Source organism: Lissotriton helveticus, chromosome 8, assembly GCF_964261635.1.
Source record: "Lissotriton helveticus chromosome 8, aLisHel1.1, whole genome shotgun sequence".
NCBI lineage: Eukaryota > Metazoa > Chordata > Amphibia > Caudata > Salamandridae > Lissotriton > Lissotriton helveticus.
The window spans coordinates 1675522924-1675549342 of record NC_136069.1 but is presented as its reverse complement, the minus strand read 5'-3'; the positions used below and the strand labels follow the sequence as shown (position 1 = coordinate 1675549342).

The 26419-nt window shown below is 48.2% G+C and overlaps 1 protein-coding gene across 2 annotated transcripts in view; it reads right to left on the bottom strand.

Annotated features, from left to right (window-relative positions):
- The window catches only part of LOC144773619 (transient receptor potential cation channel subfamily M member 2-like), a 1811195-nt gene that overhangs the window by 263071 nt on the left and 1521705 nt on the right, over window positions 1-26419 (bottom strand). For both annotated transcript variants that reach the window (XM_078658765.1, XM_078658766.1), the window contains one exon: window positions 6224-6335. In XM_078658765.1, coding sequence (XP_078514891.1) covers window positions 6224-6335 — 112 coding nt within the window. The remainder of the gene's footprint in view (window positions 1-6223; window positions 6336-26419) is intronic.

The window sequence follows — 26419 nt, the reverse complement described above, 5'->3', positions numbered from 1 at the left end:
AGATAAACACAAGCATTGCCATTAAGGCTTACCACTAAAGCTAAACAATGCCATAACCGCTCTATCAACCAAAGAAGGTATGGCTGAGCAATACCATAGCAGTTCTATTAACCGGAAGGAAAGAGAAGGTAAGGCTAAGCATGCCATAACCACTCTACCAACCAGAAAGAAAGAGAAGGTAAGGCTAAGCAATGCCACCATCACTCTACCAACCAGAAAGAAAGAGAAGGTAAGGCTAAGCAATGCCACCATTACTCTACCAACCAGAAAGAAAGAGAAGATAAGGTTAAGCAATGCGCTAACTGCTCTAGCAACCAGAACGAAAGAGAAGGTCAGATTAAACAATGCCATAAAATGCGCTACCAACCAAAAAGAAAAGAGGAGATAAGTTAAGCAATGCCATAACCACTCTACTAACCAGAAAGAAAGAGAAGGTAAGGCAAAGCAATTCTATAATCTCTCTACCAACCAGAAAGAAAGGGAAGGTAAGGTAAGGCTATATACCAACCAAAAAAAAAGAAGCTAAGACTATCTAACAGCCAGGAAGAAAGAGAAGCTTAGACCAAGCCGTCCCAGAAACACTCTACCAACGAGAAAGAAAGTGAAGGTAAGACTATCAACCAACCAAAAAGAAAGACACTATAAGGCTAAACAATGCCATAACTACTCTACCAACCAGAAAGAAAGAGAAAGTAAGACTATCTAACAACTAGAAAGAAAGAGTAGGTAGGGCTAAGCAAATCCATAAATGCTCTACCAACCAGAAAGAAAGAGTAGGTAAGGCTAACCAATGCCATAACTGCTCCACCAACCAGAAAGAAAGAGAAGGTAAGGAAAGCAATGCCATAAAAGCTCTACGAGTCAGAAAGAAAGATAAGGTAAGGCTAATCAATGCCATAACAGCCCTGCCAACCAGAAAGAAAAATATGTTAAGGCTAAGCAGTGTCATAACCAATCTACTAACCAGAAAGAAAGAGAAGTTAAATCTAGCCAACAACCAAAAAGAAGGAATAGGCAAAACTAGACAATGTCTTAACAGCTCTACCAAATAGAACGAAAGAGAAGTTAAGACTTAGCATTGCCACAAACACTCTACCAACCAGAAAGAAAGAGAAGTTAAGTTTATCCAACAACCAAAAAGAATGAAAAGGCATGACTAAGCAATGCCTTAACCACTCTACTAACCTGAAAAAAAGAAGGTTAGGCTACGTAATGACAAAGTCACTAGGCCAATCTTTAAGAGAAATCTAATGGCCATGATAACACAAAACACATAGATAATGAGAAAAGAAATCCCTGGATGGCAGACGAATGACGCTCAGAGGAAGATGAGAACAACTTGGTCTACAGTTCAATACTTTGGGGAAGAAAATGTTAGACTCAGTGCAAGGACATTGGTATGTATTTTAAAGGGTTTTATGTATTTTTTTTATTTGTATAAATGTTTTTCTTCTTTTTCCATCTACAACAATATAAACCTCATTAATTACACATTAGTACGTTAAGGGGCATATGTATTAAAACATCGTTTTGCAAGCCCTTAATAGCGATTTTTTGCGAATCGCTATTAAGGACTCACAAAATGCATTGTATGTAGGAATCGCAATAATAATTGCGATTCCTACATATTCCTTACTTGCAATTCGCAAATTGTGAATTGCAATTAAGGAATACCTTCCCATTCATCCTTATGGGCCAGGAGGCCCATAGGAATGAATGGGAACATATTCGCAATTTGCGAGTAAATTGGGAATGCAATTTCAAGGGTACAAGGGTGTCAAAAGGACACCCTATTGCACCCCTGAAATATGTATGTGTGCACATGTGGCACCCATACATGCCCTAAGGGCATGTATGTGAGCCACATTGCACTTTGAAAAATGTAAAAAAGTGCATTTAAATCGCAAATGACCACAACTTAAAGTTGGTGGTAATTTGCGGTTTCTTAAGCCACAATCGCACAACTTTGGTGCTTCCTGCATTGCATTTAAGGACTCGCAATTTGCGATTCCTTAAAGGCATTCGCCAAATTTGGAATCGCAAATTTTGCGATTCCCTATTTTGCGCTGGCCTTTTTTGGATGATACATTCCAAAAGGCTTTCCCAGTTGCGAACGGGAAAAGGGCTTGATACATATGCCCCTAAAACTTGAAAGCATTAAAATTCCTAATCTAAAATATAAGTCAATTTTCATCATTAAATGAAGGGAGCCCAATGTTATAGAAAATAGAGACCAAATCTGACCAATCTCCAAGTCTACTCACAGTCCCTCTCAAGTAATGAGACGGACCTCTCAGTCAATAACCTCTTATCGATTCTTTCTTGGGAAAACGACTGTTCACTACAAATCTATCTTAGTCTATATGGTCAAATTAGGACATGTACATGCATTTAATTTTTGAAAGAGTGCATGGCTGTCTTTGTCCTATATTCTTAGGAGTTCTCGACCAAACAATTTTAACTCTGTGCTGTGGTGGGGACTTTACAACACAATGAAATAAACAGCTACATAAATATGATCACCAAGGCAGATCCCCACCCAGTCTTGTAAGGTGTACCCTTGATCACTCTAACCGAGAAGAGGGTTATTTGAGAGCAGAGGTAACATTAGAGGTGTGTGCCCCAGAGTGCCTCATTCACAAACTTTTCCAGCTAGTGAACCTACTCTACGGTCATTGATCCTCGGCTTCAGACACCTCAGTAGAGTGTGGCTGGGAGACACTGCCTTCAGACTCAAAAGAACAGTTCATGGTCCAGGTAGTCCCTTCTCCAGTGACCCAACTGAAACAGGAGGAGATCTCAGGTGGGGTGAACCCACCGTGAACCTCCTTTGACCACTCCCCAGCCGAGTCCAAACTCCCCACTTCCTGCTGTGTGCTGCAAGGATTGCACCTGAAGAGACCTTTATTTTGGTTTTGCAGGTTCTTTCTTTTTATCTCTGGTGGACTCAGCCCTTTTTGGCAGGTTCCCCCTGAATGTTTTGCCTTACGCTCTGACATGGTGGTAGTGGTTTTAGGCTTCTGGGCACTTTCGCACTCTGGCTTAGTGTAAAGTGCATGCGCTCTGTGTTACATTTAGTGAGATTGGCCTGCCCTCCCATAGGAATGCATGGGGGATTCCCTGATGAAATGTGTGTCAGTGGTAAATCCTGATTTGAGAGATGCAGCATGGTTAAGTCTGGTATGTATAAAATGCTATTTAGAAATGTTCAGGCCCGGACTAGCCGTTGCGGGCACGGGCAATCCCCCGGTGCGCCGCACGGGTGGGGGGCCCGATTTGGGCCCTTGGGGGCTGTTTTTGTTACAGGGACGTTTTTGCAGCATATCGGCCCTGTAACAAAATCGGCCGAAAATCGGCCCTGGCAAAAAGGGCGGTCGCGAGCACTTTGCCAGGGCCGGTTTTGGTTCCCAGTCCAGCCCTGTAAATGTTGTGCAATTGTGTGCACAGATTTATTGTGATTATGTTAGAAATGCCACTTTTAGAAATTGACATTTCTGTGTGCTATGGGTCTGCCTGCATGATGTGAATTGCATGTTTGGCTTTTGAGTGACAGGGGCTGGTGAGGTGTGGGTGGCTCCAGGAGGGGCAGGGTGAGTCAGCGCTAGGCTGAATAGGGACATCTGCATTCTGAGTAGTGGGAGGGGAGGTCTCTGGTCCCTGAATAGGATTGTGCCTGCCCTGAATGCTGGCTGTGCCCTCCTGTGGTGTGTCTGATAACGAGCCACCATCTAACAAAAATGAATGGGCTGTGACTCCATGAAAGTTGTTGTGCTGTTCCTGACTGGGGGGGGGCTGCTGCTGCTAGGCTCCAGGAGGACCCGCTGGAGGGCCCTGTGTGCTGACCTGCCTGGGCTCAGCCTTTGCCCCCCCCGGACTTTGGACTTCAGTGACTGTGCGCGCTTTAATTTTAGTTGGAAAGCACTTTTTGCTGAAAGGAGCATATGTATTGACCACACGCTGTTGCAGAAGGGACTGCTGATAGAATCCCGAGCGTAGGGATCCCACCCTGCACTGTTGATCGAGTGGGAGCCTACCCCACGTTTGCCTCTGCTTTTGCGGGTGCCCACCTCGCATTTGTGTTCTCTAGCGGCTGCTCACCCTGCTTTATGCACATGTTATGAGCAGGTGCCCACCCCGCACCTGTGCTCCGCTGGCGGGTGCCCACCCCGCAATTGCCTTTATTTTAAAGCAGGAGCCTACCCCGCATTGCCGAGATCCAAAGAAGAATCACCGTTGCGAACCGGGTGCCGTGGAGCATGAAACCGGAAGTCAGGCGTCTATTGCCTGAGCCGGGGCAAGACCATCGCAAAGCCAATCCCTGACCGGCGCCACTGGAACACAGGCAGTGAAAGCCTGATAGTAGGCACGGCAAGGAAGAGAGAGACGTGGGGAGTCCGGACCCTTGCCGGCTCTTCATCGAAGTCCCTGGTCCCAGGAGGGGGCCCGGGTGAAGCCAGGTAGACACAGAGGCACAGTGGGGCTCCCGTATGGTGAGGAGAGCCCCGCGATGTGCCTAGTCGACCGAAGGAGCAAGCCCACCGGAGCAGTCAATGCCGAAGGAGCCCAGTGAGTAGGGGCTTCTCTTCTTGCTGTCTGAGCGGTCCCGCACCTGACAGCGGGCCGTTCCAACTGTGCCATATTTGTTCCCAGTGCCCGTGGGGCTCCAACGAGGGGGCAGAGTTAATTGGAGAGCCCCAGTGAGGCCCAGGGCACAGTTGTGCCAGGGCCTATTTGCATACTTACAGCTGCCCCGCCAGACAGAGGACAGCTGCAACGTGAGGCCATAGTTTCTTAGGAGCCCCAGTAGGGGTTCAGGAAGCACCATAGTGCCAGCCCCAATTCTCTTCCTTGGGAGCATTTTGTTTAGAGTCCCAGAGAGGGGTTCAGAAGGCACGCTGGTGGCCAGGCTCATTTTCACAGCTGCCCAGCTATTAGTGGGCAGCTGCCACGTTTAGGCTGTGCAACTGTGCACTTTGCTTTTGCAGCCAGCCCTGGCTTTGCAGGACATAGGGCATTTGAGCCCATGAGAAGGCCAGTTGGCCAGGGGGGGCTCATAGGTTTGTAGGGCGCCAGGCTCTAAGGTGATTTATGTAGATGTGCAGGAAATGTGATTCATGTACTGTATTTATGCACCATGATTTATACCTCTACTGTGGTTTATTATTAGGTGATTTGTGCATCCTATGTTTCATGTTGCTGGATAATTCTGAGTACAGTGTTTGCCTGTAATTACTGGTTGTGATCTTCTTTTATTATAAGTTCTACATTTACTCTTTCCACTTTGTGATGGTCCAGACAGAGGCCCAATCAGCCCTGTCGGGTGTATATAGTCCCTTGTAAATATTGCCTAGTGCCAGTTGGCACAGTGTATATTGTGTGATTACTACTCTAATGTGTTTCTGATAATACATAGGCTATTTTTGGATATAACCTTGTGTGGAGTTCCTTTTGTGGTGTGCCTAGTGTGTTGCTGCTGTGTGTGTGTTGTTCAAACGCTTTACACATGGCCTCCAGGATTAGCCTGACTGCTCTTGCCAAGCTACCAAGGGGGTGAGCAGGGGTTATCTCTGGTGTGTATCTCCCTTGCCCTGACTAGAGTGGTGGTCTCTGCCTGGCTTTGGCGCAAGCCTTTTGCCAACCAGAGATCCCATTTCTAACACTCTCCAAACAATGATTTATTACCACACCTAAGATGTATTGGGAAGCGTTCTGGATGCCCAACTGTCGGTCAAAGGAGACTTTCAGTCGGTCTAAATAGTCTGCTGGCACTTTCTATTATTTTTCTACAATTCTTTGCTTGTATTCAGTTTATTTTGCTTGGTCATATTACTGTTATTATGTTGTCAAGCACATCTCTGCCTAGAAGACCTTAAGTAAACAAGTACCATGCACCAACCCAGAGGATTCATCTGCTGTGTAAATAAACTGTCACAACTTTGCACAAGGCCCTGGAGGGAAGGGGGAAGATGGTGATGTCAAGTAACTGTAAATCTAAAGAGTGGGCCTGTTTAGTGTGTCTAGTTGGTTTGATTGTACACCATCAGCCTCTGCATGTTAAGTGCACAAGCTACTCTTTGGGTACCACAGAACATGAGTGACTGAACGAGTGAGCGAAGGAGTAAGTGGTATCTTGAAATGAATGAACTCCAGGCCCTGCTGCCTTTAGAGGTAGTGCAGGCCTGCATCACCATATGCATTACAGTGGTGTGAGGGACAGACTTACTTGTTGGAGATGTCTGTGCTTTGACTCTGTTCTTGCTGTTTACGGAGGTATTTTGTCTTCATTTCATGCTCCCAGGTTAAGATGTCACTCCCGTCAAAAAAGCACATTTCGTCTGAAATTGCAGAAACATCAGAAAAAAGAACCTGCAAGTCTCATGGAATAAACATACAAACCACAAACAGCAGATTACATTAATGAATCCTCACCAATAATGTAATTTAACATCTAGTACCTGCTAGGAATGTCACATGTTGACAAATACACCCTACTAATAACCCCCTTATGTTCAATAAACCATTCCATAAACTTAAGTAACCAGCCTTGTCCACTCACTAGCTTTCCGACACCACTTGCTCAATATCTAATAATCAGTTGGTCATTTTCATGTATTCAGTCCATTGGGGTGGTAGACGACGTTTCAACCATCACTTCTCATCAGAACAAGGAAGGCCTGCTCAGGAAAGCTCCCTATCTTAGGGTGAGAAATCTGCTCTAGTCTCCCTTGATGCATGTGATTGGCTGGCATGTGACTCACCAGAAGCTTTAGCTGCCACCGGAAGAGTCATATGAGGTCAAATGCAATTGATTCATGTGGGTCTAAATCAGGTGTTTATAGTATATGAGTTGCTGAAGCAGTGTTTATCAGAACACGAGGAACCAGATTATTCAGGGGCTTGTACAAAGGGAAGGAAATGGCTTGTGGTGTCTCCATGCAAATAAAACACAACATTGAAAGAGGCAGCACCTCCCTGGGTTCCATTAGGGATTATATCCAGTCATAATTTCAGTGCTGGCAGCAGCAGGATTACATGGCACGAGAGACTCTCTCTGAGGGTACCCCAAGGTGATTGCTACAGTTTTTAGGTCTCGCCTAGGCAGCGCATTCGCTGTCTCTCCGAACATCAAGTAATCTGTATGTTGGGTGAAACTCCGCCTATTGCTGTGTAAGTTCTCTTGCCGCATGCCATTGGTTTAACTTTGGCATTGTTCTTGTTAGCTGGCCTTTAATTGGCTGTTGATCCGATACTCACTTCCATTTATTCCCGAAGCAGCACAACCTAACTACTGTTTTCCTCCGCTTTTGTGGTTTATATGTGTTTTGAAAGGAACTTTATTTTCCGATTTTTGCAGCCCAGCATGCTGAGTTACAGAAATACACTCACTTCCATACATATTCAGCATGGCACTTGTCTTGAGCGCCACGCTGTTAATAGTTTCATTATTCTCTCCACACCTTTTATTTTAATGGTTTCCTGCTCGTCCCAGCACTGCCCTCTACCTCCGTGGAATTTGTGTTTCCTTCACTGGACGGAGAGAGCTCCCTGTCATAGCAACATGCCATACAGGGATACATTCTTTCCACTCACTCTGTCAGCCCTGCCCGCCCAGCCCCACTGAGACACGCGTGGGGCTGCTGGATCTTCCATTGCGGGCGGGGCTGCTTTTTAAAATGTTGTTGGAGATGGAGGTTTTAAAAGAGTCCCTAGGGTTGAGGTACTTTTAACACACAGTAAATGCGCCAGGTCCCAGTGTGTTCAATAAAAGCTCGTCAGAGTGTTTCAAAGATCAGAAGGCGCACATGGCACACCTAAAAGATGCTTTCACACATGGAGAGCATGCCGTTTCACTCGGCCTCTCCATACGTGTCATCCGTCCTCCCTTTGATTGTTTTGTGGCTCGGACCCGGCAAATAGCTGCGTTGTTTGCGTTTGCATATCGCCACGCTCTGAGGCCCCGCTTGCTATAAGCAGGATTTGCCCTATTGATGACAAGATGGTTTGTTTTGCGGCGTTACGCAATGGCGTAGCAAATGCCTTCGCTAGCCACATGCAGGCATCGCAATGCAATAGGTCTCACAATTTTTTTCATGACTTATTTTATTGTAAGAAAATCATAGCCGTATAGGTTTCAACTGAAAACATAGGAGGGAGGGTTATCCCAGCCCGAGAGTTTCCTCTCGACCTGATGTCAGGCAGGCCAACAGCAAACTGAAAACATGACGCAGGTCGTGGCATGGACCCGTCCCTACAGTCTGGCATAGGATACAGGCTGCAGCCCACAGGTTTGAGCAGTGAGCCTCTTGACCGGTAAACACTTGTGCTACTTCTGTGTTTACTTATATGATGTCACATGTTACGGGGTGTGCAGTCCGTTCCCAGACCTCGTAAATGGGGCAGAGTGGGGAACGGCTACATTTTGCTCACCCGACTACATCCTCATCAGAAAAAGCTGTTGTGGGGGAGGAAGGCTGCAGGGCGTTATCGTTTTTTTCGGGAGGGGCGGTCAGATTCTACACCTCCTCCACCATATCTTGATTATTCTACCATCCACCTCGATTTTCTTCTCTACTCCGAATGGCCAGTTGACAATTACGAACCCCAATGTTAAGCACAACATAAATAAGCACATCACAATTAGCGTTGGCGTGTCACTGCCCTTCTCCCGGTACTCTGGTAGAGAGATGGACCTTCCCTGAATCGCCACTGTCGTGTTGGAAGGGTTGGATAAATCTCACAATGTTTTTTTCTTTCGCATTGTTACTTCATAAGTAACGTTCCTGAGTGACATAACGTTAACTATTGCTGCACAACGAAATCTACAGCACAACTTTCAAAGAGTCTAGCCGAAAAGCTGCATGTTTATATGCCAATTTCTGAAGGGAACTTGTGATGAGGGCCATTGGAATAATGCAACACGGAACAACCAAATTATGCGGCAGGGTTGATTAAATTTTGCAGCAAGAAAAGCCAAATTATGCAGTGTAATGCAGCACATTTTTTCAAACTCTTGCAATTTTTCAAACTCTTGCAATGCAATAGGTCTCGCATTTACCCAAGTTTAAGCTATTGGCATTGTAAATGACAGTGAGAACTCTCCCCCTCCCATCGCACAGCTAAGAGCGCCCTCATGGGATGTCATCCAATAGTTTCGAATTCGTCCAATTATTCCACATGTAATCCGTATGTCTAAACATTTTAGTTAGGTTCATTTTCCAGCATAGTTCCTCCACACGTGGGGTGGTGCTTGCCAATTTTCACGTTTTCTAATGCTTAAGCTGGGCCATCCGAACCTCATGCAAAAACACAATTGAATCCGCCGCGGGCCGTTGCCACAAGACGAAGCTCTGGAGCACGTGTGGTAGCAGCTTACCAAGGACTGCACATACGTCGCCTTATGTCCAGTCTACTTGGAATATGAATATTCAATTTGAGAATTAACCTTTCATGCAACTGGCGTTTGCAACCTGACGGCCCGTGACGTATGTTTACACTTCTATTCCCAATATTGGAATCTTTTGCACTAGCATTTTTATCATCACATTGGCCAGCTTCTTTGTCAACTTTATTGCGCTACAGCAAGATTAACCAGCCAGTACTTTTGCCCTGACGAAGCTCCCACGGTTGGGGAGCGAAACGCGTTGGCTGTCCTGTGCACTTTGAAAATACGAAAATAAAAAGAAACATATATTTTTTGATACAACTCTGGTCCTGTTTTACTTCGTGCTTGGTGCTGCCTCCACTCTTCTCCAAAGTTTCTATTTGTAATTCCAGTGGGACCGAACCGCAGCAGGTCCTGGAGGTTGTCAGCACAACAAGACTTATTTTAAGGGACGTTGGAAATTAGAGGTGCTGGTTGTTTGATCCGTTGTGGAACATTTTCCAAAAACACGATAAAAGCAATTTAGTCTGAGGCAGTGTCGTTTATTTTTACAAAACCCAGTGCATTTCGGGCCACTGGTGCCCTTCGTCAGGGGTCACTATAACAAACAAAATAAAACAGCCAATATTAACAATAGGTCCGCTGGTATCATAACAAATTAATAAACAATTTAATAAACAGGACTTTCAATATTCTCTGTTATTACTCATACATTATCACCACATTCATTGTGTGCATCCTTTACCTGACGGGGCAATAAACCATTCCTCAGTTTTTCAATCCCCTGCTCACATGACTCACAAAGACCTATCGTCTGCCTAATACTTTCACCCTGGGTTTAACGTGTCTTCAAGCATCCCTTCTTTCATACCTTTTATTTCTTATAACCTAACACGCATTTCTCCAACGTACACATCCACACAACCCCATTCACTTTCACTCCTCACAAACCCCCCGTATACCTCCCCTGTTAAACCACTGCTACCCTGTGGCAACATCGCCTTATAGCCTGACGCCGTTGTGAGCACATCCATCCGCTCGCGCTCCATTAAACAGGCCACTTTAATCCCATCGTAAATACTGCAGTAGCAACTTTCCATACCTGCCATGGCTGTTGCCTAACGATCATTCTCCTTACTCCTTACACGGTGAGCTTGCCCTCCCTCTTTATTTCTTCCATTTAAATACATTCATTCCTCCCCATTGGACAGTAGTTTTCTCCTATCCCGCCAGCCAAACACCAAGTTATTTTTACCCAGGAACTACAATTCCCATAATCCATTCCTTTTGTGAATGCTGTAATCGCATAATTTTAGTGACAACATTAAAAGACTCCACAATTAATATCGGCAATTTTCATGTACATTGAATATTGATGAAGGCTTTCCAGTTCGTAAAATTAAAAACACCATCTTTTGTGACGGACCACGTTGTCTCGCCTATCGTGTGGAGTCCAGCACTGTTCATCATTCTTTCTATTATTTTTAAATCTTCTCATGTGGGTGCTTTCCCAAGTTAGGGCATGCTTTACACAATGTATTTTCAAAGGTAGGGATGCACACCTCTTGTCAAACATTTATGCATTGTTTTTAAATTCCTTAACCTGAATGCGTGCAGTTTGGCGAGTCGCCAGGGCATGGCACTCGCCAAACTGCACACAGGTGGCTGGCCGGATCTGGAACCGTGGATTTACCACGGTGACGCGGTGCCGGCGAGCGGTGCTGGGCTTGCCGCCTGGCACGGGACTGCGAGGAGCCATTTTGAACTGGAACACCGAGGGGGGCCTTTCGAGAGTGACGGAGAGCTGTGGGCCCAGGACCTGAGGTGGTGCAGCCTGCAGACCCAAGCATAGCCCATACTGGATAGCGCACAGTAGCTGGGGCTTGCCCGGGGGACTGCTGCCGCAGCGTGAGACGATCTATGAGCCATAGTGGGAGTAAGGGTGGTGTTACCCACTGAGCTAGGCCGGAAGATCTGAAGAGGCCCGCAACATGGGATTGGGGAGAGCTGCCACCCGCGGCCATGGGCAAGCCTTGTGCGCGGAAGGAGGAGGACCCGCCGCCATCTGGGGCTGACTCTCCCTCTCAAGAAGGTAGGGAGGAACAAGAATTGCCACGGGACCCGGGGATTCAGCTCCAGCTGGACAAGATAATGGCGGCCATAGCGGACTCTCGAGTAGCCCTGCAACAGGACATTGCGCAAGTTGCGACAGGGCTGGGTTTGTTACAAGCAGATCACTCGAAGCTTGCTGACCGTGTGAAGCAGGCCCAAACTGCGCTTCAGGAGGTGGGCCCTGCACAGACTGCACTGTCTGCGACTATGGCGGGGTACTAGATCGCCTCACTGTGCTGGAGCGGCGGGCCGAAGTTGCGGAAGGCCGGAACAGACGCAATAACATCCGCATGGTTGGACTACCAGAGAAAATTGAGGGGCCGGATATGGTGAGCTACCTTGAGAATTGGGTTAAAACTGTAGTGGCCCCTGAGGGGCTCTCGAGCTTCTACACCTTGGAGCGAGCGCACCGAGTCCCGGCCAGGCCGCCGCTGCAGGGGCGTCCCCCACGGCCAGTGGTGGAGCGGCTCCTACACTTACGTGACCGTGATTTGCTTCTTCGGAGGGCCCGTAGTGATGGCCCCTTCCAAGTGGACAACAGTAAAGTTACCCTTTTCCCGGACTACTCATTTGATACGCAACAGCGCCGCATGTCCTTCCAAACTATCAAAAAGGAGTTACACGCAGAAGGGATTCAGTATTCTTTGTTCTTCCAAGCCAAGTTGCGCATAGTGCTGGACGGACAAACACACTTCCACGATACGCCGGAGGATGCATGGGAGTGGCTGGAATCCTACAGAGCAGGAAAGGATGGTCAAAAAGTGGAGGCTCGGGAACAGGCTAGAGAATCTTTAGCTCGCAGGTCACGACGGTTGCGGCGCCGTGGACAGGGCCTGCAGAAACCGTTGAACTCACAGACAGCTATAGAACGAAGGGATGCCCTGGAACGGTGACGGCGATCTCCGGAGAACTGTTGAAGACTACACCGGAGGCCTCGGATCTTGGTAGTGACAAGGGGCCATCGGAGGCGGAGTCTTCGGCGACAGACGATCCTTGCTTGCCAACGGTCACTGCCGGAACTGCAGACGGACTGCTAGATGAGTAGATGTAGCGGTAGCTGAGGACTGGGAGTTTTCGCACTGGAATCCTGTGTTGTAATTACTGTTTTCTCGCTTACATGGGGATTATAGTGATGCAGTGGATGTGCAAGGGGCTGGAGAATTGTATCGGGAGGGGCTGGAAGTTGGGGGGCGCAGAGGTTGGGGGGAGCTCTGGGGAGGCCTGGGAGACCCGACACTCGTGGGGATTTCAGGGCGGGCAATAGTTGCGTTATTGATTCACTGTAGGTTGCACCCCCCACCGGATGGTAGTAGTTTGTTTGCCTTAGCTTTGCATGGGGCACATATTTGGGGTAGTTTGAATAGGATTCACAATGTTGGTGCCTGTTCTGGGTGGGGGAGGAAGATGTACTGGGTGGGCTGGGGTTGTTTGGGATAGGGTTTAGTTTGGTTAAGGAATACTGCCTGCTGCTGAACTTGATCCAGAAAATGGGCTTCTCGGGTGTTGTGTATTTGTGTGCTGATACCGCCACCTTGCAATCGGAGGGTGGGGGTTGCTTTGGATGGTTGTCGCATTGTTGGCATGGGTTCATCACCTGATGTGAAAGGTATAACCTGGAATGTTCGGGGATTGCACTCCATGTAGCATAGGTATAAGGTCTACTCCTACTTCGTCCTCAGGGGCGTGCAGGTGGCTTTTTTGCAGGAAACACATTTGACTGGGGCTGAGGGGCTAGCTTTGCAGTGCAGATGGCGAGGGCAGCTTTACTACACCACTTACTCAGCCTTTGCACCGGGTGCTCTGATCTGGGTTAGGGCCGGGGTCCCCTTTCAAATGTTGAATCAACTGGTTGACCCTGATGGCCGCTCTGTTGCAGTTAGAGGACATCTCTATGGGCGTGTAGTGACCCTTTGCTCTGTTTATGCTCCTAATATTGATCAGGCGTCCTTCCTGGAGGCTTTGTCTTCTGCTCTAGCGGATTATTTCACGACACCAGTGTTGATGGGGAGAGATTTTAACTCTGTTGTGGATGTTGCCTCAGATAGATCCCATCCTCAACTGCCCACGGACCGATCAATAAATTAGCTAGGACTCGGGCCCACTGGCAAGGCCGTTGGGGGTTCGTTGATATTTGGCGAGCACAACACCCGACTGATAGGGATTATTCATACTACTCGGCTTTCCATGATCTGCATGTTAGATTGGATGCCATTTTGTGTAGCCCTGGACTGGCGTCCTTAGCGATTAGTAGTGAGTACCTTACGCGCACCATATCGGATCATAATCCGTTATTAGTAAACTTCTGTTGGGAGTTGGAATGCCCTAGGATCCCGATTTGGAGGTTGCGTCCAGAGATGCTGGAAGATCAGGTCTTTCGCACGGAGTTAGGGGAAGGAATAGAGCACTACTTTGCGGAGAATGCGGTATCAGCTACGACGGGGGCCTTGGAATGGGACGCTTTTAAAGTGGTGGTCTGCGGGATCTGTATCGCCAAATGGGTGGGGGTTCGGAAATTGCTGTTGCGGGACATTGAAGAGGACGAGCTAGCTCTTCGTGAAGCTGAAAGGGCACATTCGGGTGGTACTGGCACACGTGACGAGGTCTTGACCCGGCGGGAGGTGGTGGCGACGGGGGTAGAACGCCTTAGATGCTTTGATCACAGGGCTTTCTTGTTTGGAGCACGCGGAGCGAGACAAGGTGGGCACATTGCTGGCTTGGCTGGCTGATCCTGTCCCTAGATGTGTACCCATTCTGCCAATGGCCTCCCCTTCGGGAAGGCTGGACTATGAGCAGCATCTCATAAATGACCACTTTCGATCCTTCTATGCGACTCTCTATACCAGCCAATTGCAGACTGGTGAGGAGGAAGCTCGGGCGTTTCTAGAGGGTTTGGAGTTACCAGTACTCGAGGAGGAGGAGGCAAAGGAGCTTGGGCAGGATATTACTTTGGCTGAGATTCACTGTGCCATTAAGCAACTGGCACACAACAAGACACCGGGCAGTGATGGTTTGCCTGTAGAATTCTATCTGACATATATTGACTCTCTGGCCCCCAGGTTATTGGGGATTTACCAGGAGGCCAGACAGACGGGAATATTGCCAACTTCTACTAGAGAGGCTATTATTGTCCCGCTCCTCAAGCCAGGAATGCCGCCGACTGACCCAGCTGCGTACAGACCCCTCTACATGCTCATTACGGATTATAAAATACTGAGTCGGGTGCTGGCCACGAGACTCCTTCCTTTTATGACTCGGTTGGTGCATTCAGACCAAGCTGGCTTTATCCCGACGCGTAATACCGCCAGTAGCATACGTAGGTTGATAGGGATATTAGATGGAGGCCGCAAAATGGAGGGGCAGGCGCTCGTCCTTTCTGTCGACATAGCCAAGGGGTTTGACAGTCTGGAGTGGCCATATCTGTGTTCAGTCATGACAGCATTTGGACTGGGAGCTGATTACGTTTGTTGGGCAGCAATCCTATACTCGTCAGCGACAGCTAGAGTCCGGGTGGGGAGGGTTATTTCCTCTCCCTACCCAGTGGGACGGGGTACTAGACAAGGCTGCCCATTGTCCCCATTGTTGTTTGCCCTTGCAATTGAACCTGAGCTAGAATGGGGAGGGAATACAGAGGGCTCCAGCTCAGAGGTAGTACACACTATATTTTGCTTTATGCGGATGACCTCCTGATGTTTTGGGGGGATGCGGGGGAGGCTCTGGTGGGGGCACGATCCCTTCTAGCCTGTTTCGGAGATATATCAGGGCTACGGATTAACTGGACCAAGACTTGTGTTTTCCCAGTGTCTAGTGCATGTAGCCCGCCTACTCTGCCGCCCGATCTGGTGTGGGAGCCGAGGTGCCTACCCTATTTGGGTAAACAGGTGTATCACGATCAGGGGGATCTCTTTGAGGGCAACATTGAGAGAGCGATGAGGGATCTGAGAGGTAGCATGAAGTTTTGGGGGACCTCACCATTATCGGTGGCAGGCCGAATAGCACTTTTGAAGATGGTGGCGCTTCCCCGCTGGTTATACTTCTTCCGGACACTGCCGATCCGGGTGCCGGTTGCTTTCTTTAGACGGCTCTGCTCCGAGGTGGGCAGTTTCATCTGCGGTGCAGGGCGACATAGGGTCGCGCTGGATACTCTGATGTGGCCGAGAGCCGAGGGAGGACTTGCGGCTCCTGACTTTGAGTTATACTATTTGGCAGCGCAATTTCAATTTCTCACTCAGGCGGTAGCGTCTGAATTTCGGGGACCGGAAGGAGGACCGGTGCCTGAGGTGCAGAGACACCTCTTATCTTTTGTGATTCTGCAGCAGCGACTGAGGACTGCTGATTTATCTATAATGGGGGGCACCTTGAGATACTGCTGGAAACGGATCCACAATAGAATCGGGGTGCAGTGTCCTTAAGCGCCTGAGATCCCGTTGGGCATGTGCACAGCGTTGCCACACGGCGGTGATTGGTCCGCCTTGGCAGAGTGGGAGGATCTAGGCTTGCAGATGGTGGGCGACCTTTATGCGGATGGCGTGTTGTTGCCCTTTGGTACGTTGCAGGATACATTTGGTCTTCCGCGCGGCCATTACCTGATAAATGCGACACTGATCACTGCCAAACAGAGGCATTGGGGTACTGGCCTATCTGAACCACCAACGAGCGGAGGATGTCAGTATGTAGTGATGGCGGTGGGCACACGCAAGGCGGTTACCTGTTTATATAAACGGTTGCTTGGGGAAGGGCTCAACCTGCTGCAAAAATTGCAGGAGCACTGGGAGTCAGACTTGGATAAAGCAATCCTAGATGCAGTCTGGTTACAGATACTTAAAAGAGCTTGGAAGTGTACCAGGAACGCTAGGTTCCAGCTAATCCAATTCTTTGTATTACACCGGGCGTATCTTACGCCAGCTAAAATAAATCCGTATTTTCGGACTGACACTGCGATCTGTCCCCGGTGCCGCCTACAGGATGCGGGTCTGAGCCACATGCTGTGGGACTGTCCTCAGTTGGGGACATATTGAGAGGAGGTGGTTGAGTTGCTCGTAAGGTGACTAAGCGGCAGGTGGTACTGGATAAAGGAGCTTGCCTATTACACTGGTTTTCACACACCAATAAAAATAGGATAACTAGCAAGTTTATAGACCTGGGGTTAATTTTAGCCAAAAGGGAAATTACATCACACTGGAAGGCAGCAGTTGGCCCTAGGTTAGTTAGATGGAGAGCAGCACTGCTTCTGTGGGTGGGCAGCGAGGGGTCCGTGAGATTGCAGCAGGCCCATAGGTCCCATAACAATAGGGCCCTGGAGGCGGCGCAGGCATGGGAGGCCTAAGTGATGGAGCTCAGGTTGCCAGAAGGAGACACTGGCTCGGACTCCGGCACATCGATGGAGGGGGAGCAGTCGCTGGCGGCGTCCTCGGGCCCTGGTAGTTTGCTGCGGGGGGTGATCCCTGAAGTTCCGTGTGAAGGCGAAGACATTAGTACCATGTAGGAGACATTCGGCACACTCTTCACACATTAGAGATGTACATTACTAACACTGGCTGAATGGGTTGCAGCATTGGCAGTAGGGGTGGGGGAGGGGGGTTGTTGGGTTTTGAGGATGGCCGTATACGGACTACTGTATAACATTCTAGAGTTCGAGGTGGCTTGCAAATATTATGTTATTGAAGGGGCTCGATATCGTAGTGCAAACTCATATTTGAGATCCAAGTGCCTTGTGGAAGGGTTGGTTTGTAATGATGCCTTTCTGAATGGGTGCAATGGGACTAACTGTACACGTTATGGTATTTCCGCATGTTTTGTCTGTGTTTTGAAATAATAAAAAGATTTTTTTTTTTAAATCACTGTAAAATACTATTACAGCAGATTTCTGGATAACCTCTTTTGAGGTTTCTAACCAGATCATGTTTTTTGAGCATGGTGTACTTACCAACAAACCAGTAAGACTCATGCACTAATTTTGTGTTCTGTGTTTTATATGTTTGTCTGTCAAAAAATGTTATTGTCAGATCCAACGGGCTCCTCTGACTGAGAGGTTACCCCAGAAACCTGGGCATTTGTTTACACTCATATTTTTTCACGACTTTTTACTTTCACGTCCTCTGGTTAGGATGGGCCTTAGCGTGCCGATACCGCCAAGGTACACTTTCCCATGGTCCTGACGAATGCCCAGTAAATAATACAAGGGCAGAAACATGTTGACCCCACTTTAATTGGAAATAGCCAAACAATTTATTTGGTAAATTTCCCTACACATAGTTTTTAATATGTCAGATTGGCTACCTAATAAACTTTTTTCGTAAGACACAATCTGGTCCTTTTTAACTCACCATATTCACAACAACCTTCACACAAAACCAGCTCCGCAGTAAATCTGGCGTTGAAGCACACCTATTGGAGCAATGTCAAGACGCATCCATTACAACACACAAGGAAGGGGAGAGAGGTACAGCTCCTTTTCCATCCTAAATATGAACACTCATACCCACAAAAAGAGGAAAAGGAGGAAATATAAGTGTTCTCTAAGAACAGAAGCAACACTTAGAAAAAACGCACAGTTTTAAAAAAAAAATGCCCTCACCCACTAATTGTGGCATGCTTCATCATAGGGCTGCTCCAACATCCCTGCTTGGACCAACACATGAGATGGGGCATGAAAATACAAACAAAAATATTGGGATCCATGCAGCAGAATAAAAGGGCATGACCCCAACTATCGTTGTTGTTGACTCCAGGGTAGAATTAAAAGGGTATTTCTTAAATAGTAATGTAAAATCCACCTAAACTAGTCAGCAGAATTTGTTAGCACTATTTCAAACATGGCAATGCTGCTCCTTTCAGATCAGGATTTACTACTTAAACACATATAAGGGAATTCCCAATGCTAGTCTATGAGAGGAGTAGACCTCACAATAGAGAGTAACCAAATCAACTTGTTGGTCTCTACCAGGAGATGCTGTGAGAAGTTGGCCTGATATATGTTGTTCACTAGTTCTAGTGACCACCTTGTATCAGTCCAAACAACCCTTATGGTGATTGGTTGTAAGTCAACCTTATAGACCAGCTATCCTAATGGTAGCATGGACAAAGCAGTCTTAGGCTAAACTCTTTTGGCATGTGAAGCCAGCTGTTTTACCACAATATAACCCCTTGAATACCAGATGAAAGGACACCACACAGGTTGTTATGCAAATAAATAATATATTTATTACTAACAACACCTCTGAACTCTTTATGAGATCAGAGGGCTAAGCACATGACAATACTATGAAAGAAACACGAGTTAGCACAATATTTACACGGGTGCCTTAGGGGCACGAGAAACCATATACTAAGAACAATGGAATGCGAGGAAGGAAAGTACTGTAAGGAGATACAGAGGCTGGAGGATCGCTGGGACTACGCTACGAACTAGGTAAGTACGGAGCAGGAGGCCCACGGGACTCACGTGCAGAGTGGAAACTCTCACGCGAGATGCGTACCAACGTCTATGGATACTACAGTTTACAAAGTTACGGATTCCGGATGAACCCGGCTGGATGGAGGGAAAACAACAGTGGACCTGGACACTAGGATAGTGAACACTGACTTCAGCACCTAGAAGCTTTAGTTACCTAACCCACAGGCTGCGGGTGCATAGGGCTGAAGTGGTGTCGGGTTTTCTGCATTGATCCCGGTGGTGCCTGAAACAAGGAGTTGCTGGCAGGCAGCCAGATGGAGGAGTCCGGTGGTTCCAAGGATGGAACTAGGAAGGAGAAGTCCTGAAAGGGAAGGGGACAGAGTCTCGTTCACTGGTCAGTGACGGTGCTGGAACCAGGAGGGAACCAGATGCTGCCGCCGCGTTCAGGTGAAGGAAGGGTCGCTTCTCTCTGTAGCTGCGCGGACCAGGAGCTGTTCTTTACGACCAGGCTGGAGGCACGAGCTGTCCCACGTAGTCTGCTGCTGATGGCGGTGTTGGATCGTCGATCTGTTCAACAGGCCTTGGCTAGTGCAAGCCATGCGGTGGAACAAAGATGGCATCTGGTGCGGACCAGGAGGGTCCCGGGTGCTTCTCTTTCACAAGGAAGCAAGGGCCAGCCTGGGGGACCAGACTAGCAGTGTTGAAATCTTCGGGTCGTCATCTCAGAGGTCACGAGCCAGCCGGCAAGTGACCAGACATCAGGAAAGGCAGCAACCCGGCAAAAGGGCCCCACGCAGATCTCGTGGAGGCTGGGGGGGCTGATCTTTGATGCAGGTGCTGTGTCGGTGTGGGGCTTCTCAGTCCCTGTTGCACTTACTCGAGGGTCCCTCGGTGGTCGTGCTGGAAGCACTGTGCAGGTTTCTCCAAGATGGCCATCTCCACGTTGCTCGTTGCACCCACGGGTCCCAGCTGTGCTGTGGATGTGGGTAGAGGTCAGAGGGGTCTGGAGGTCCGGGTCTCGTTGAGCTGGGTCGTCAGATTCTGGGAAGGAAGGACTTGCAGCAAACCGCACAGGAGCTTGATGGTGCCTGCGAAGCAGGATGGTCACTCCCTGACCATAGGGGAGATTCTTCAGTCTTCTGATGTTCAGGAGGTCGAAGGTCAAGAGTTTCTTCGTGGAAGTGGTCAAGATCAATCTAACTGGGAATGGGACCAGCTCTCACCTTTATTCAGCTAAAGGGGGCTGCACTACGACTAGGTCCCTCCCCTGGGTGGGACCAGGAAGGGGGGTGGTTACACCCCCTATCCTTTGTCCGATTTCCCGCCATAGCTGGGCCTGGAGTGCCCCAGCAACTGGTTGGAACCGGTGTATGCACAGGGCACCTTGTGTGCCCCAGGCATGTCTCATTCCTTTCAGCCTTGGCCTACCTAATACACAAAATCCTGTCTGGGGTGGTGTTAGCACCTCCCAAGGCAGGAAACCCTTTGTCTGAGCCTCCCTCGCTGGAAGGACTCCCAGCAGCAGGAGGTCAGACTTGTGTCTGTGGTGGCAGCATCCATCTTGTGATGCTGAGGCTCGAGTTAACTTTCACCGGGGTTCACAGTTATCTACATGTCGTGTCCCTCTAGAAGGGAGAAATGCTACCCCCGTCGCCAGAATTGGCGAGGGGGTAGTATTCCAATTCGTATGACACCTTACTCGACATGTTTTGATAATGTTATACCAGAGTTAGCATTTAACCGCGAGGATTATAATGCACTTAAGAGTATATGGTATAGCGTTATCATGGAACAGCTATTAGGACTTGGTTCCGCAAGCTGCAAACGGGCTCAGCTCATGCCAGAGCACCATCTCACATAATTCCAAACACTCTGCCTTCAGGATTGATAAGGCCTGCCATAGGAGTGACTGATAGGAATATATGTGTCCAGTTTAGGGTTAGATATAGGTATACTATATCTATAGCAAAGGGTGTTTACACCACCTTGCCCCAGCTGTCGTGCAGCCAGTTGTGTCAGATTTAGATGGCCAGCCAGGGGTGGCATAATACATGCTTCAGCCCCTGGTAGGCCCTGGGTACACCTATGCCCTGTGTACAGGGACTGATAAGGAGGCCCAGTACCAATTGGTAAATGCACCTAAAGTACATGCTTGTCAATTTAGAGAGAGAACAGCTAGGCTGTGGGTCTGATTAGCAGGCCCACAGCCAGGGAAAGTCTTAAACCAGTGAAGCAAAAAGCAAAAAGCAAAAATCTGGGGTGGCCATGGGATTGCAGACCCCACTCTCCTACATAACCCCCCCAAAACTTAGGGACATCAAACTAACCTTGACCAGGTGAGGCTTCTTGTTCTAAGTGGAAGTACCTGGAGAGACCATCTGCATTACCATGGTCAGTCCCTGGGCGGTGCTCCACTGTAAAGTCCATCCCCTGTAGGGAAATGGACCACCTAAGAAGTTTGGGGTTTTCACCCTTCATTTGATTTAGCCATAAGAGGGGCTTATGGTCGGTCTGAATCTTGAAGTGAGTACCAAACAAGTATGGCCTCAACTTCTTCAGGGCCCAAACCACAGCAAAGGTCTCCCTCCCAATAGCTGACCAACGTTTCTCTCTAGGGGTCAGCCTTCTACTTATAAAAGCAATGGGCTGGTCATGACCATCAATATTCAGCTGAGATAGAACAGCTCCCACACCCAACTCAGAAGTATCTGTTTGGACAATGAAAGGTTTGGAGTAGTCTGGACTCTTGAGAATAGGTGCAGTGCACATGGCCTGCTTTAGGTCATCGAATGCCTTCTGACAGCTAACTGTCCACTGAACTTTCTTTGGCATTTTTTTACTTGTCAGGTCATTAAGTGGAGTCACAATGGTTCCATAATTTCTGACAAATTTCCTATAATAACCAGACAGGCCCAAGAAAGCTCTGACCTGTGTCTGGGTGGTTGGAGGAGCCCAGTCCTTTATGGCCTGTATCTTGCTCTCCAGAGGTTGAACTTGGCCTCCACCTACAAGGTGGCCCAGGTATACAACTTGACTCTGCCCTATCTGGCACTTAGTAGCCTTGATAGTGAGGCCTGCCTTTTGCAGGGCCTCTAAAACTTTCCTCAGGTGGATCAGGTGATCCTCCCAGGTGGAGCTAAAGACAGCAATATCGTCTAGATATGCTGCACAAAAGTCATCCAACCCAGTGAGAACTTGGTTCACCAACCTTTGAAAAGTGGCAGGTGCATTTTTCAGACCAAAGGGCATCACCACAAACTGGTAATGACCTCCAGGGGTCGAAAATGCTGTTTTGGCTTTGGCATCCTCAGCTAACCTGATCTGCCAATACCCAGCTGTCAGGTCAAATGTACTTTGAAAGTTGCAGAAGCCAAATTGTCTATCAGTTCATCTGCCCTAGGTATTGGATGGCCATCTGTCTTAGTGACAGCATTGAGACCCCTGTAGTCTACGCAAAACCTCATCTCTCTCTTACCATCCTGGGTGTGAGGTTTAGGCACTAGAACTACAGGACTAGCCCAAGGGCTCTCTGAGGGTTCAATGACTCCCAATTCCAACATCTTTTGTACTTCTTGTTTTATGCAGTCCCTGACGTGGTCAGGTTGCCTGTAGATTTTACTCTTTATAGGCAGACTGTCTCCAATGTCCACCTCATGTGTGCACCAGTTTGTCTGACTGGGGGTCAGAGAAAACATTTGTCTGAAGGATTGAAGGACTTGCTTACAATCCTTTTGTTGATGCTCAGAGAGGCTGTCAGAAAAGACTACACCATCTACTGACCCATCATCAGGGTTCTGAGTGAGCAGGTCTGGGAGAGGGTCACTCTCTTCCTCCTGCCCCTCATCTGTGGCCATGAGCAAGCCCATGTCTTCCCTGTCAACAAATGCTTTGAGCCTATTCACATGAAGTACTCTGTGAGGGCTCCTGGGAGTTCCCATGTCCACCAAGTAGGTGACCTCTCCCTTTTGCTCAATGATGATGTGGGGTCCAGACCATTTGTCTTGGAGAGCTGTTGGGGCCACTGGCTCCAACACCCACACCTTTTGTCCTGCATGGCAAACAGTTAGGACAGCCTTTTGGTCATGCCAAGCTTTTTGAAGTTCTTGGCTGGCCTCCAGGTTTTTAGATGCCTTCTCCATGTACTCTGCCATCCTGGAGCGGAGACCAAGTACATAGTCCACTATGTCAAGTTTAGGCTTTTTGAGAGGTAACTCCCATCCTTCCTTCACAAGACATAGGGGTCCTCTTACAGGATGTCCAAACAGAAGCTCAAAAGGGCTGTAGCCAACCCCCTTCTGTGGGACCTCTCTGTAAGCAAACAGAAGGCAGGGAAAAGGATGTCCCATCTTCGCCTAAGCTTTTCAGGTAACCCCTTTATCATCCCTTTGAGGGTCTTGTTGAATCTTTCAACAAGCCCATTGCATTGTGGGTGATAGGGTGTGGTGAATTTGTAATTCACACCACACTCCTTCCACATAGCAGTCAAGTATCCTGACATGAAGTTTGCACCTCTGTCAGAGACAACCTCCTTAGGAAACCCCACTCTGGAGAAAACTCCAACCAGGGCCCTAGCCACAACAGGAGCTGTAGTGGTCCTAAGGGGAATAGCTTCTGGATACCTGGTGGCATGATCCACTACCACCAGTATAAATCTGTGCCCAGATGCTGTTGGGGGGTCCATTGGTCCAACAATGTCAATCCCCACTCTTTCAAAGGGAACCCCCACCACAGGTAGTGGTATAAGGGGGGCCTTTGTTGTGCCACCTGATTTGCCACTGGCTTGGCAGGTGACACATGAGCGACAAAACTCTTTAGTGTCCTCAGACATATGAGTCCAGTGAAAGTGTGGGGCAAGCCTGTCCCAAGTCTTGTTCTGGCCTAAGTGACCTGCAAGGGGAATGTTGTGGGCTAAGGTGAGAAGGAAACCTCTAAGAGACAAGGGGATGACCAGCCTCCTGGTAGCACCAGGCTTGGGGTCTCTTGCCTCAGAGTATAGGAGTCCATCATCCCAATATACCTTATGGGCACCTGTAGCATTCCCTGCAGCCTCAGCAGCAGCCTGCTGTCTGAGGGGTTCAAGAGAGGAACAGTCTAACTGTGCCTGCCTCAAGTCTGCCTTGGAAGGTCCCCCTGTCCCAAGAAACTCAACCTGTTCAGGCTCAAGCTCTTCTAGGACAGTTCCTTCTGGGGTCTTGGGGTCAGTCTCCTGAGAGAGCTGATCCTCCACCTGAGGTAGGGGGGAAGGGTCAACCTTACCCCTACTGCTCTTTCTCTTGGGTAGTGTCTGGTCCATTCTTCCAGGATCCAGCACTAGTTCAGCTGGGCATTTCTTGGCCTGTGACCTAGTCACAGCAAGGACATGTGCTGATAAACCTAACATTTCCACATGAGTCCTATACTCCACATCTGACCATAGGGAGGATTCCAAATCATTGCCCAAAAGACAGTCCACTGGGAGGTCTGAACTAACAACAACCCTTTTGAGGCCATTTACCCCTCCCCAGGAGAAATTAACAAGTGCCATACTATGAGAGGTAGTGGCATTGCTAGCGTTGGTCACCAGGTAGTCTGAACCTAGTATTACCTGTTCAGGGTCCACAAAGTTTGGTGTCACCATAGTGACACTGGCACAAGTGTCCCTGTAGGCCTGAGCCATTTTTCCATTGATCAAAGGTGTTTGCCTGTACTTGCCCAGAGTACTGGGACTTATTGTAGGGGTCATATCCATGTCCCCAGTACAAACAAAAACAGCCTGAGTAGGTATCCTGACTAAGTCAGAACCCGCCTCAGTTCCCAGGGTTAACCCCACTATAGCCTTGGGAGGATTACTGCCACTACTAACTGTACTAGGGGGTGCAGATGCCTTAGGGGCAGTAGTGGTAGGAGTTGGGCCTTTCTTGGTGCACTCACTGAACCAGTGAGTATTACTTTTACAGTATTGGCACCATGGTTTCCTCTGACCATTATTCTTCTTCTTTTGGGAATTCTGGGAATTCTGGGACCCACCCTCTTTAGATTGTTGGGGCCCTGTCGAAGACTTCTGGTCATTCTGCTTATTCTCATTACCCTTGGGGTCCGCTTTCTTCTGGCCACCACCTTGGTTCTGGTTCTGCTGCTTGACCCTTGTCCTGACCCATCTGTCTGCCTTCTTTCCCAATTCTTGGGTAGAGGTCAGATCTGAGTCAATAAGGTGCTGAAGCAACAACTGATTTTGACAATTATTTAAGATTTGTTCTCTCATAATTAGATTATACAATCCTGTGTAATCAGTAACTTTACTTCCCAGTAACCAGCCTTCAAAAGCCTTAGTGGCACAATCAACAAAGTCAGCCCAATCCTGAGACTGAATTTTCTGTTTGTCTCTGAACAGCAACCTGTACTGTTCAGTTGTTAAGCCAAACCCATCAATCAGTGTTTTCTTGAGGAATTGGTAATTGTTAGCATCCTCAGCTCTAGTAGTGAGGAGCTTATCTCTACCTTTACCTTCAAAGGAGAGCCACAATATAGCTGCCCACTGACTCTGGGGGATGCACTGGACAGTGCAGGCACTCTCCAAAGCAGTCATCCATTTGTGGATGTCATCCCCTTGTTTAAAGGGGGGCACTATTTTACTCAGGTGTCTAGTATCAAAACTCCTATCTTTATCTTAGGGATATTGCTGCCACCAGTGGGGACTACCCCACTCAACTGTTGCTCTCTAGCAAAGGCAAGCTTCTCCTTGGCAAGGGCAAATTCTTCCCTCTGGATCCTTAGATTAGCCTGTTTCATCCTTGCTTCATGTTCTCTCCTCTGAGGGGAAGTCATTCTCCTCTGGGGAGAAGACATTCTCCTCTGAGAAGAGGCATGAGAGTGCACAGATCTATTGGAGTCCCTAGAATGAGACCTATCTCTTCTAACTCCAAAGTTAGGCCTGCTTAGGGTCAGTACTGGGGGTCCCTCAGATCCTTCCCTATGTAGGTCTAAGTTGGCCCTAGTAAGTCTGCTGACTAGCTCAGGACCTTTGTCTGCCTCATCCCCTGAGGTGTCCCCTTCTTCCTCCTCCTCTTCTACATCCTCTGTTTCAGGGAGATCTGGATCACCAGGTGTACCTTCTAAGGGGGGCATGCTCCTATCTGGATTAGAGAGGTCTGGGTTAGCAGCCTTTCTTGCATCATATGTCTCTAAGAGACCTAACAGAAAAGGTAGGGTTAGAACCCTGTTTAAATTTCCTGGAGGTACACAATTGTCTCATCTCCTGGAAACTGAGAGCTGCATATCTGGAAATGACCTGTGGAGGGTCACTAACCACTAGGGGAGTCTCTGAAGACTCGCCATGGGTAGACATGCTTTCTAGTGTGGTGCAAGTGATGCACTTACCTACACTATGGGTTTCCTACTGATCCCTTGCTAAGAGTTGTAGTCAGGGTGTGCTAGGCCCTTTCTACTACAACAGCTGGTTCAGTAGAACTCAGAGTATTCCTAAGCTTGTTATATGTACCTATGGTACCTTATGTGATCTTTCAAATGATATCTCAAGATTATATTTGGTAAAA